The sequence below is a fragment of the Arachis duranensis genome, chromosome 7 (genome assembly GCF_000817695.3).
Source record: "Arachis duranensis cultivar V14167 chromosome 7, aradu.V14167.gnm2.J7QH, whole genome shotgun sequence".
In the NCBI taxonomy this organism is placed as follows: Eukaryota; Viridiplantae; Streptophyta; class Magnoliopsida; order Fabales; family Fabaceae; genus Arachis; species Arachis duranensis.
Window position 1 is genome coordinate 69200054 of NC_029778.3, and position 12972 is coordinate 69213025.

A 12972-nucleotide genomic window follows, 5' to 3' on the forward strand; every position below is an offset into this window, starting at 1 on the left:
CAGACAAGTCGAACGGATTGCTCGAATCGTTGATTATGATGAAGGTGAAAGGCATGAGGCCAGGGGGAATAATGAAGGATTTGAAAATATATTTCAAAATAAAAACAATGTTTTAAATAGAGAGAATCCTTAGATAATTTCCCGTGGCCAGAATACAGATGATATACTAGCCAGATTACGCGCTAATCATGGTGGTGAACGTTATCAAGTTAGAAGAATTATGGAAGAAGTGCTCAATCGAGTTGGTTTGAACGTCAGTTTTATGAACCGACCCCATTTTGTGTCTGTTTTTCCTCAAGTTGTTCAAATGGCTGAAGTGCCAAGAGGGGTAAAGAATCCAAAAATAATAACAAAATTTGCAAGGGAAGTCGGAGAGTCAACCACTGAACATGTTGTTCGATATTTGGTTGAGATTGGGAATCTAGCCAATGATGAGAATTTGAAAATGAAGTTTTTCCCTTCTTTGTTAATGAAGAATGCGTTTACTTGATTTTTGAATCTTAGACCAAATTCGATAACGACATGGAATCAGTTGGAAACTGCTTTTCACGCTCAATTTTATCGAGGGGAATTGAATGTGGTAGTTACTGACCTAGTTGCTTTAAAACGAGAGGATGGTGAAACCATTGATGACTATATGATACGTTTCAAAAATGCTAGAAGTAGATGCTATGTATCATTATCTGAGAGTGAAGTGGTGAAAATAGCAGTTATGGGGTTAGGATTCTATATCCCTGACTTAGCCCATTTGGCTGAAAGGGTTCGTCAGGTCGAATTAATGAAGAAAGAAAAAGAGAAATATAGGAATGAACAGAAGTTAAAGAGTAAACCTTTTACTCGAAAAGAGAAGGTTGCTCATGTAACCATGAAGTCCTCAAAGGAGGAGTTCGATCTCGAAGCAGAGGTCGATTTGGCCGAACTTAAGAAGGGTCCTCCATATGTTTGTTCCTTACTTAAAAAGCTTCCTAGTAATGAAAAGTTGAATGATTCAAAACTAAAGAGTGGGGAAAATATAGTTTTGATATTTCGAAATCTGATCAGATTTTTGATGTGTTGCTTAAAGATAAACAATTAATTCTGCCTGAGGGTAGAACTTTACTTTCGGTGAAAGATTTAAAAGGAAAACCTTATTATAAATTTCACCAAGCAACCAGTCATTCGACCTCAGGGACCTGATTCAGGAAGCCATCATGGAAGGACGTTTGAAATTTGATGATGGAAAAAAGGAAATGAAAGTTGATGTTTATCCTTTCAACGCGGAAGTTAGTTTTGTTGAACCATACTTTGGAGTAAATATGGTCGGAATGTCATATGATTTTGACGTGGCTCTAGATGATTTTGAGTCACAAGTTCGATTAGTATATCCTCGAGCAGGAGATGGTCTGTTAGATTTCTTGGTACAACAAAAGATCAAATATCGATATGTATCTTTGTGTCCACGGTGTAATGTTGTATTCGATGCTGAAGCTGCAGCAATCTTCGAAAAAGAAAGAATGAAGAAGGATTTAGCTCATAGAGAGGAGCAAGCTCATCAGAGACAACCAATTCGGCGTATAGAAGGGCAAAGTTCTAAAGTCTCTCAGCCAAATGTTGTTGCACTGTTGAGTCGTTCTAAGGCTATAGGTGTTTAGTGGATTCGGAATTGTCAGGAATTCCAGAATCAAGATGCTCTTTATCAGCGAAATCCATAGTGGGGACATCGAGGACCTCCTCGAAACCAATATCCTATCAATGTGGTCGAGCCAGGGCATACCCAAGGGGTAGAGGAAGAAGGAATCTAAATCAGAACAAGAAGCCTCAATCAGAAAAAGGCAAGGGGGAAACTCCTTTAGTGCATTCCTGAATAGTATTTTCTTCTGATGGGAGACATGCCCAAAGAGAATTCCTTCTCTTGCAAAGTTAGAGAAAGGTAAGGCAATAGCTTATTCTTCAGGAACTGATAAAGGCAAAGAGGCTGATTTGGATGAGGAGTACTTCAAGGAAGGAGATGATGAGATGGTTGGAACTATTTTGATTATTCCAACTGAGTATTTGGGTGAGTATAAAGGTGATTTAGAAGAGGACTATGACATAGATGCTGAAGAGGCTTTTTCTTTCATCCGATATGAGGATGAACCAGGGTATTTCTTGAGGCTCACCGAAAAGTAAAAGTCTCATATCTGCTCACTCCATACTACTACCACTTTGAGTGGGATTAAAGTAAATAAAGTCTTGATTCATGGTGGAGCAGCAATAAGTCTCTTACCAGAAAGGATGCTGATAAAGGTTGGTAAGCATCCTGATGACTTGGTTCCCACCAATATTACTGTAACAGACTTTAGTGGCTCTTCTACTCCTGCAAAAGGTCTGGTTACTATGGGGGTGAAAGTGGGGTCATCTGAGCGAAACACTGTATTTGTGGTGGTGCCATCGAAAGCAAGTTACAATGCTTTACTAGGTCGAGACTGGATTCACGACGTTGGGGCTATACCATCTATTGTGCATCAAAATTTCCTCCTTTGGACAGAGGATGGCAAGCCTGAAGTTGTTAAGGCAGATTCGAATCTATATGTCGAACAGCTGCATGTCGATTTCAGGGTGTATAGCCCAAAACTGAAGCCTTTAAATGTTGACAGGGCATTAAATTCTTATAACTGCGAGGGCTGCTACTTATCTTCAGAAGGTTTAACAGTGAAATTGCACCATCCACATCTGAATGTGATCCCAACTGGTTGGGATTGTCCATCTTGAATGGATTCGAGACGGTATTCGATGGAGCATGCTCAAGACGTCTCAAATTACCTGATAATCTTAAATATAAGTAATTTTCCTTATGTAGAAAATAAAGGTGGTTCTTCTGATGAAGTAGAATCATTTAGGAATGCAAGTTCTTTTCTTAGTTAAAACAACTCGATGTCTTCAATCGAGTTTAGTCATGGCTTAGGTTTTTCTTCATTATGTAATGCAAATGATATTGTTAGTCCAAATGCTGATTTAATAGCAGAAGTTCATTGTATTGAAAATAAAGTTGATGTTAATCTAGCAAATGATCAAGTTCATTTTATTCCGAATGAATCTATTGATTTCCCTTTTGATTGCATCTATGATTTAGAACCTTTGGGTTTCGAAAAATATTCATTAAAAGATGAGGATCATTTAAAAGGGTTTGAATCTCAAGATCCCCTAGAAGAAATTAATTTGGGATCTCTTGATGACGTTTGAATCACCTATATTTGTAAAGATCTTGTAGATCCTTTTCGAACTGAGCTGTTCCATCTTTTACATGAATTTAAACATTATTTTGCTTGGGATTATTATGAGATGCATGGTCTCGATCGTTCTCTTGTAGAGCATCGATTAGCATTGAAACCAAATGCTTGACCTATGAAGCAAACTCCTCGTCATTTTGCTCCAGAAATCAATCAAAAGATTAAGGAAGAAATAGAACGGTTTATTAAAGCAAAGTTTATTCGAACTGCACGTTTTGTTGAATGGGTTTCGAATATTGTTCTTGTAATGAAAAAAATGGAAAGTTAAGGATGTGCATTGATTTCAGACATCTGAATAATGCTACCCCGAAAGATGAGTATTTTATGCCAATTGCAGATATGTTGATCGATTCTGCAGCGGAAAATGAGATTTTAAGTTTTATGGACAGTTATTCAGGATATAACCAAATCTTCATCGCAGAAGATGATGTATCCAAAACTTCCTTTCATTGTCTCGGGGCTTTAGGTACTTACGAATGGGTGGTTATGCCTTTCGGATTGAAAAATGCTAGTGCAACTTATTAGCGAGCAATGAACGCTATATTCCATGAGTATATTGGGAGATTTATGGAGGTGTATATCGATGACGTTATGGTCAAATTGATTTCGGTGAATCAACATATTGATCATCTAAGAAAAGCATTTGTTACTATGAGGAAGAAAGGATTAAAGATGAATCCTTTAAAATGTGCCTTTGGTGTATCAGTTGTGAATTTCCTAGGCTTTGTGGTTCATAAAAAAGGAATTGCAATCGATAAGAGCAATACCGATGCAATATTAGCATTGTCTGCGCCTAAATCGAAAAAAGAAGTACAATCATTCCTGGGAAAAGTAAATTATCTCCAGAGGTTTATTTCGAATCTTTCTAATCGAACCCGAGTGTTTACACCCTTAGTGAAACTAAAGAATGATGCACAATTTGAATGGATGAATAAGCATCAACAGGAATTTGATGGATCAAAGCACAAAGATGGTGCAGGGGTTGGAATTCTTATTATCTCGCCAGAAGGGATTTCATCAGAATTTATGTTCGAGTTAAAATATCCTTGCTCGAATAATATGGCAGAGTATGAAGCTTTAATTTTGGGTCTTGAAATATTGATCGGTAAAGGGGCTTTGAAAGTCCAAATAATAGGAGACTTTCAGTTGGTTCTGAAACAATTATCGAAGGAGTTCAAATGTAATAATGAGAAGTTGCAAAAATATTTGGCAACGGCTTGGGAGTTGTTAACCACTTTTCGAAAAATTTCTTTGGTTCATATCCTAAGGATTCATAACGAGATCGCTAATGAGTTAGCCCAAATTACTTCAAGATATAGAATCGGCCCAGAAACTTTAAGAAAATTAGCTAGTATCCATCAAATTTTAGTGTCTGCAGATGAAAGAGAGGCTTTGTGTATAGGCAAATGGGAAGATAATGATTGGAGAAAGCCTATTGCTGAGTATTTAAAGAATTCCAACATCCCAGTCGATAGAAAGATAAAATTGCAAGCAATAAATTTTGTCTTGATGGCTGATGAGTTGTATAAAAAGAGAATCGATGGAAGTCTGTCGAGACGTCTAAGTCAAGATGATAAAGACATTGCTTTGGGCGAAGTCCATAAAGGGATATGTGGTGCTCATCAAGCTGGGAAGAATATGAAATAGGTGCTATATCGCAATCATGTGTATTGGCCATCTATGATCAAAGATTGTATTGAATATGCAAAGGCGTGTTAAGAATGTCAAAAGCATGGTTCGATACAACAAATCGCAGCATCTGAATTGCATTCGATTATAAAGCCATGGCCGTTTAATGGTTGGGCTTTAGATCTAATTGGATTGATTCACCCCCTTCATCGAAACATCATAAATTTATTTTGGTAGCAATTGATTATTTCACAAAATGGGTTGGAGCAGTTCCTTTAATAGAAGCTGGTCAAAATGAAATAATAGATTTTATTGAGAAACATATAATCCATTGATTCAGGATTCCTCAAACATTGAGCACTGATCAATGGACTATGTATACTGGTCAGCGCATCAAGAATTTTGCAGCTTCGAGGAATATTAATATGATTACTTCGACTCCTTATTATGCACAGGCCAATGGGCAAGTTGAGGCAGAAAATAAAATCATGATAAGTTTGATTAAAAACCAGATCAGGAATAGACCTCGAACTTGGCATAAAACGTTAAGTCAAGTACTTTGCGCTTATCAAAATTCACTAAGAGGGTCAACAAGTACGTCGCCTTATAAATTAGTATATGGCCATGATGTTGTGCTACCTTTGGAAATCAATCTAAATACTTTGAGATGTCAAAACAAAATAATTTGCCAATTGATGATTATTGGAATGCAATGTTCGGTGAGTTAAATGAATTAGATTCAGAGCGAGTATTGGTACTTGAAAATATGATTCGACAAAATGAAAGTGTTGCTCGAAATTACAATCGTCGAATAAAGGAGAAACACTTCAGTATAGGTGAGTTGGTTTTGAAAGTTATTTTGCCAATGGAAAAAAAATCGAGAGTTCTTGACAAATGGTCCCATACTTGGGAAGGCCCTTTCCAAGTGACAGGATTATATTCTGAAAATGCATATCGAATTAAGGATATCAAATCAGAAAATATAATCGATTCGATTAATGAAAAGTATTTAAAGTAATATCATTGTTTGCCGAATTAAAATTAAAATTCATAAGTCCGAAAATAGAGAAAACCATTACAAGTACTGAAGTCTAAGGTGATGAAATGTAAGGCGCCATAAGCTTTGCTAAGTTTGAGCGTAACTTTACCCTTTCATTGTCCAAAACTGAAAGTGTCTCAACATGCCTAATTTTTCATGTTGGGTCATGTCAAGTTGTTTCTCACATTTTTCTTGTTTGGCCTCAATAGAAATGATTTCTTGAACAAGTTATTGTTGCTCTTGCTGGGCAGTGGCTAGAGGTGTAGCTATATCAGCTCTTCTTTTCTGAATTTTGGCAAGTTTTTCATTAATCTGAGCCAATTCTGCTTCAATTTTTCTCTCGTCCCTATCATAGTGAGCTTGAACGAAAATAGCTTGAGAGATTCTCAAATTGAATTCTTCACAGGAAGCTTTGATTGGTTGAAGGGTTGTAGTATAGCTTTCTTCTTCAGTTCTGATCTTAGCTTCTTCATCTTTGATTTTTTGAAGCTTTTCCTGGGTAGCTACACTTTTGTTGGTAATTTGTTTCAATTGGTTGATTATGGCAGAGTATGGGATCGGAACCTGAAGTTCAAAAGATGAACTTAAGAGATCAGATAAAAGCTTGTTTAGGGCTGCATCATTGGTCCATTCAATGGGTGGATGGTCCAGAAGCTTGAGAAGTGATAGAAGTTGTTCTCGAGCATTGACACTCAGCTCGGATGAAGGACCAGATGTAGAAAGACCACTTCGTCTTCCTGAATAACTTGATTTAGGATGGTAACCAGGTTAACCAAGGTGACATTTGTAGATCCAGTAGAAACACCCAAATCTCCAGATCCTTGACCAAGGAAAGGTTGAAGTTCAGCATGTTGAGGAGGACTGGAGGTTCTTTGAGGAGAAGGAAGGGTTTCCAGAACTCTAGATGGAGAATCTGAAGCAGTAGTCTCAGCGACTCGAGAGGAAGAGTCAGAATCAGGGGCCACTTGAAATTTAGTAGAAAGCGCAGCCTGGTTGATTGGAGAGACATCTCCAATGATCAAGGTTTGTGTTGGAGAGTGATGAATGTGCTCCTTTGTTAAATCAACTACCTGTGTTCTAGTCAAAATCGAAAAAGCGACTTGGAGAGGCTGAACAGACTCTATGGCTTGGATTGATGAGTGAGATATGGTTTGTCCTAGGTCTTGTTGTTTTATTGGTGTGGCTGATCAGGTGCCAGAGATGAGGTGATTAATTGAGCAGCGGTAACGGGTTGAAATACAAGGTACAATAAGTTGAGATTTATTTTAACTAACTTGAAATATATGTGGAAATGATATAATTTTACCAGAATGTGTCTTATTCTTCGAACCAATTGAGAGCCTGAATCCAAATTAATTGTATCCTCTGACTGTGAGGATGTAGCAAGGATATTCTGGATAGATGGCTCACTTTCATCAGAACTTTCACTCGATGGTTGCAGCTGCAACTAAAGAAAGATCGAAATTAAAAGAGTGGAAAGTAAATATGGTTATCGAAGAATTTTAGTTAAAGAATGAGCATATGAATATAGTTACCTTCCTGGAAGTCTTCGAAGGTGTCTGTCAACTTTTCCTTAAAGGTTGGCGTGAGGAAGCTGTAGTTTCGGCTTTTTTTTTTTAGTTCTTTTTGGGGAACCCTCAGAGCAGGGACCGCTTAGATAAAAGAACGCTTGATCTCTTCCAAACACTACAAGAAAAACACCCATTCAGGTACACTTAAAAAGTGTAGCCAAAAGTAAAAAAAATGATGCCTTAGGCTACGACTACGCTTTCTGGGCTACGGCTACGCTTTTTATAGTGATTCCTATTCGGCCATTGCCTATTCTCAAAGGCTACGCTTTTCTACACCAAGGGCTACGCTTTTGGCGTTTGGGAATAGAGTACGCTTTTTAAGTGATGCTATCCAAGACCAAAGGCTACGCTTTTCAGCTTCCAATTTTACTAGAATAAGCTACGTTTTTTAACGCTATTGTATCACCTGTAAAATGTAGCCACATTATATACCATGGCTACTTTTTATAACTGTAGCCTTAGGTCCCTCATTGTTTTTTTTTTAATTTTCTATATATCTATATATATAATATTCTAATAATTTTTTGTACAACATAATATAATTCACAAGCATTATAATGATATAGTATATTAGTACATAAAACAATAGATCCAACTATCCAATTGAACAATCATTCAACAATAGAGAAAAAAATGAAACATGTCTAAAGTCTAAACTACTAATTTCCATGTATCAATGAATATAAAGAGAATTACAAATTAAGTCTAAAATTAAAATAAATAAAAGAAAAGAGAACAAACAAAGACTTTAGTGCCCTGAGTTCTAAGTTCCTATCAATTATGTGTGCCTGAAAATCATTTGAACATACCCCACAAAGAAAGAGGATTTTTTTGTTGGAGCCACTTATGTTGCCTGCTAGTGCCTTTACAAAGTGCTGAATAAATTCAGAGTGCCCTTCATAAGTGGCGGCAGTAATGAGATTACCATCCACCACTGTTGCTAGTGTCTGGTTCAACCCAATGAGCACCAGAGGCAACCGGTGCTGGTTTAACAGGAGGAAAAACGGTAAACTTGTGATCTTTAGCTACACCTGCAGCCGCCAGAATCAACTGTCCGAGGCAAATGGAAGCAAGTACTTTTCCAGAACTGAAAAGCTTGATCACCAGTGCCACAAGAGGATCATGAGCAAGATACGCTGGCGCTCTTCCACCCAGTAACATCACCCTATCATAGTTTGCAGCATCAATTGAAGTCTGGTGGGAAGATATGCATATAGAAAAATTAGGAATAAGGTAGAAAAACTAAAGCAAAAGTGTCAATGCACATTGGTTATCTCTATAAAGCAATTAAATAAATCAATGCTGGAAGTTCAGAAAAATATAAGTTAATAACAAGAAATTAGCCTTATTAACCAAAGCTGGAAGTTCAGAAGAAACAGAATAAAAGTCTGCATATATATCAGCAGGTAGGAATATTCACAAAGATCACAATAAAAGTCTGCATATATATCAAAGCTGCAACTGAACTGAGAGATACCACTTCAAAGTGATTTCAAATTCAGAAGCAATAATATTCACAAAAGAGAAAAGTACACTCATGCCACTCAAAACAAATTGCTGTCAATCAGAAATTCAATATTCTTCCTTTAATCTTCTTTTGAATGATTTTCAATGGTTATAGCCTCCTCAACAAAAAGGATAAAAAAGATCTCTCTTCTCCACAAGTTCAGATCAAATGCAGATTGACTGAATTGTATTCAGAATAATTCTTCCATCAGACAAAGTACCTTGAAGGATGATTTTGTATTGATAAGACAGCAGAAGGGAAGTTACCAACAAATTTTACTCGATCACCTGCAAATTATTTAAGCCTCATGTTAACCTTTAGGTGCTATGCAATATGTACAATAGGAAGTAAATTTGGAGATAGTTGCTCAATTTTTAACAACAAAACAGCACACCTGTTTTAATAGTAGTGCCTTTTGATGAAGCAGTAGAAACCTCCTGCTTCAGCATAGCCTGAGAACTTATTGTGGATCCACCCACAATTTCAGCATCAACACTAGAAGCTGGTTTACTATGTTTTAAAGAAGCAGCATGTGTACTTCTCTTGGCCAACACAGATGGTCGTTCAGGCTTTGAACTTTCTTTAGCAGAATCAACTTCCTTTGATGGAGTTCCCTGAAATATCAATCACATAACAAAAACTATTATTATTCTGTTTATATTAACAGCGATTTAGGAAGAAATCATCTCAACAATACAAACAGATAATAAGAAGTAGCAAAAGAATATCTGAGAAAATATACACCAGGTAGTGAAAGGGAATCCACAATTAGTAGCCTTGCACCAAAATGCTTTGCAAGTGCCTTGGCAAGAGTCTCCTGATATATATCCGAACCTACACAGGAATCGCTTAATGAGAGCACTTCTTGATTGTAGAAAGGGGAAAACAAAGCATTAACAAGAATGAAGGAACTACCTGCAACTAAATAGAATAAGGCTAATAAGGCTAATTTCTTGTTTGGTTACTTACTTCAACTGAGATAAAATCTGAATCTGAATTATATATCAGCAGAAAAACCACAAGAGAAGGACAGGTCAGAAAAGTCTATACTTGTTAATTACTAGTTATAAAACAGAAGAGAATTAAGTGCATTTGTATGCCAAACTATTAAAAAAACATACACTTATTACTTTTTATTACTTTTTAGTTTAATTTTTTTATGTATTACTATTAAAAGGCAAGAAAATATATGTATAGATATAAGACCATTGAATAATTGAAACTATTAAAACATATGTCCTCATATCACTCGCTCTCTAGCAAGCTCTACATAAGACCATGCACCATCCTTTAGCTTCTCATCCAATCATAATCCAAAACAAATTAAATTAATTTACACACAAATCAAATCAAAACACATGGAATTAGTTAACAGATAGAGTGAAGAGGAAGTACCTATCATAGATTTGAACCTGTTACATCATGGAAGCCATTCTTTACTGATCAGCTTCTGGAAGTGATTCCAAACCAGTTAACATGCTCTTATCCATGATTCAATTCAATTCAACTCAACCTAGTATTCTTCATTCACATTAATCAAATATATCACACACCTCAAGCAATTATAGTACATCCACTTCAATCTCGTTAATTAAAATAAAATAGTAATAAAACGACCTGTGGAGACGAAATCTCTGGACCAAGACAGAGGGAGCAAAGGCAACCGAGGAGTTTGGAGAAAAAACTCAAACCCCAGGAACAAAATTAAAACCAGTTAACTAACAATAATATAGGATGAAATAATCACAAACAGCACAATATAATCACAATTAAGTCACAAAAGCACAAAGAACAGCAGCACAGCAGCATATTTACAATTAATAATCACAAGCAGTAGTAAGAGCTAATCAACAATCAATTAATCAATGAATAAAAAATTGAAAACATAAATCATTCAAGAATAATTCAAAGATCAATAACCCTTAGGAACAGAGCAAAAAACCGAACAATGTCATTACACTATTACAGTGAGCCACGAACAGAGCATGGACCTTCGAAGACGGCGAGCTGGCGACAAACACGACGAAGGACGACGGCGAAGAACTTGCGAAACAGGACTGGAAATCAAACATTGGCGAACGAGGGATCGAGGGACCTCGAGAACGACGAACCTAGTGGCGATCTTGAGCGCGACGAGCAGCGACGGTGAGATTGATGGCGGCGCGGTAGAGGCTAGGGTTTTCACAACCTTACAAGGAAGAGCTGCGAGATGGATGAACGCCCGCAGAGCACGACTAAGAACGATGAGCAGACGAGTGAGATGGTGACAGTGGCGCACGATGAAGGAGGGCACAATGACGGGGAGATTGAAGAAGCGGCTAGGGTTTTGTTATTTGGTGCTCTGGTAGGAAAGAAGGAATGATGAAGATAGAGTGCAGGGCTTCGATGATGAGAAGAAATAAAAAGAAACAAAAAAAATTCACTAAGTGTCCTATACATGTGTATTTGGCATTTTTACATTAGGCAGCGCTTCTAAAGCTCACCTAAAATTTAACAAATATGCTACTCTTTAAAAGCGTTTCCTTTGGTATAAAAATTGTATTTATAGATATCAACATAAGGCTACGCTTTATAAGTGATTTTTATAATACCTAAGACTACGGTTTTTAAATGATGTCGCATTTGTGTATCATTTTCTCTTATAAAAAGGCAACACGGAGAAAAGCGTAGCCTATTCTATAAATAGGCTACGCTTTTCAAATATAGCTTAAAAAAAGTGTGGCTGAATGGGTATTTTTCTTGTAGTGAAAGAACGACTGTACCTAGAGTAGTAAGCGGTCCACCAATCGAAGCAAGATTTGGTGATGTATAAGCTTCGATTGTAGACGAGGTGGTGATAGCATTCTTTTTGTTGTTGGTTTTTCAAAAGGCGAAGATCAAGTTCTTTCTTTGAAGCCAAAGTAATATGGCAAAATGGCCTGTGTAACACCCTACCATACAGAGTCTTATGCTTAAGTCATAATTCAAAGATGGCAAGGTATTACGACCTCTAAAATAAAAGTTTAGTACATATAGTAGTATGAATGATTGATTATAACTAGGAGCCTTTGTAGAAAAAGGGGTAAACAAAAACCGCAACCTTAAAGCGCAACACTCCGATCGACAACGTAACGAACAAGGATAACCAACGCGAGATTATATATATACAAAGGAGTGTCAAAAACAGGAATATCAAGACTCAAGATCCGGCTGCGAAGATAACCGGTCCGAGCATAACAATATATACATATGATAAAATAAGGAAAACCCCAAAGGAAACCCAAAGGGACACAAATAGATAAAACCTATTCTCCAAAATCTCCCATAAGAGGAGTCATCACAGTTTGTATTATTTAATGGAGATAAAAGTATCTAAGCAAAACATATAAACCAAAACATAGCCCCGAGAACAAAGGATCTTCGCAAATCTAGAAGTCTCCAGCATGCCTCAGCGAGAAACCTCACGTCCTGCATCTGAAAACCACAAAATCCGCATGGGTGAGAACCAAAGGTCCCCAGCATGGTAACAGCTTCCACATATATAATACATAATAATGGAGGAAAGCCAAAGGCAATCCTAGAACTTCCTCCAGAGAATATCAAAGCTTACAAACAAACTAAACCATAAAGGGCATCTGACTAAAGATACTTCAGTCTAACTAATACTTCCCTTTCCAATTCCTTCAGACCTCCCAACCACCAGCAGGAGTATAATGTAGTAAACACAGTTATATCAGGCAAGAAATATACATTTAGGAACAAGTAAGGCATTTAGACAATTAGCAAGTAATATGCAGTCAAATAGGCAATCTCAAACAACTCACATGGTATGCATATGATGAATGCCTGTCCCTAGTGGCCGATGATATCATCTTGTCGGTTATATAGCCAACCCGACAAGTCCTGGTCGCTAACCATTGGACTGTCCCTCTGTCATGCATCCCCAACTCGAGTTATACTCATCATAAACTTGATCATAATCATGATCTATATCCATCA

The 12972-nt window shown here is 37.0% G+C and overlaps 2 protein-coding genes across 2 annotated transcripts; one reads left to right on the forward strand and one right to left on the reverse strand.

Moving 5' to 3' along the window:
* The first annotated feature begins 5544 nt into the window (after nucleotides 1–5544).
* Nucleotides 5545–5895, forward strand: LOC127740566 (uncharacterized). Its single transcript, XM_052251620.1, has one exon. The coding sequence runs from the start codon at nucleotides 5545–5547 to the stop codon at nucleotides 5893–5895; it is 351 nt and encodes a 116-aa protein (XP_052107580.1).
* A 3306-nt stretch (nucleotides 5896–9201) lies between these two features.
* On the reverse strand, nucleotides 9202–11066 carry LOC107458612 (uncharacterized). Its single transcript, XM_052251621.1, has 4 exons — nucleotides 10961–11066; nucleotides 9737–9828; nucleotides 9389–9608; nucleotides 9202–9281 (listed from the first exon to the last, which is right to left on the reverse strand). Exons 1-4 carry the CDS (start codon nucleotides 11064–11066, stop codon nucleotides 9202–9204), a joined length of 498 nt encoding a protein of 165 aa, XP_052107581.1.
* Nucleotides 11067–12972: the final 1906 nt, after the last annotated feature.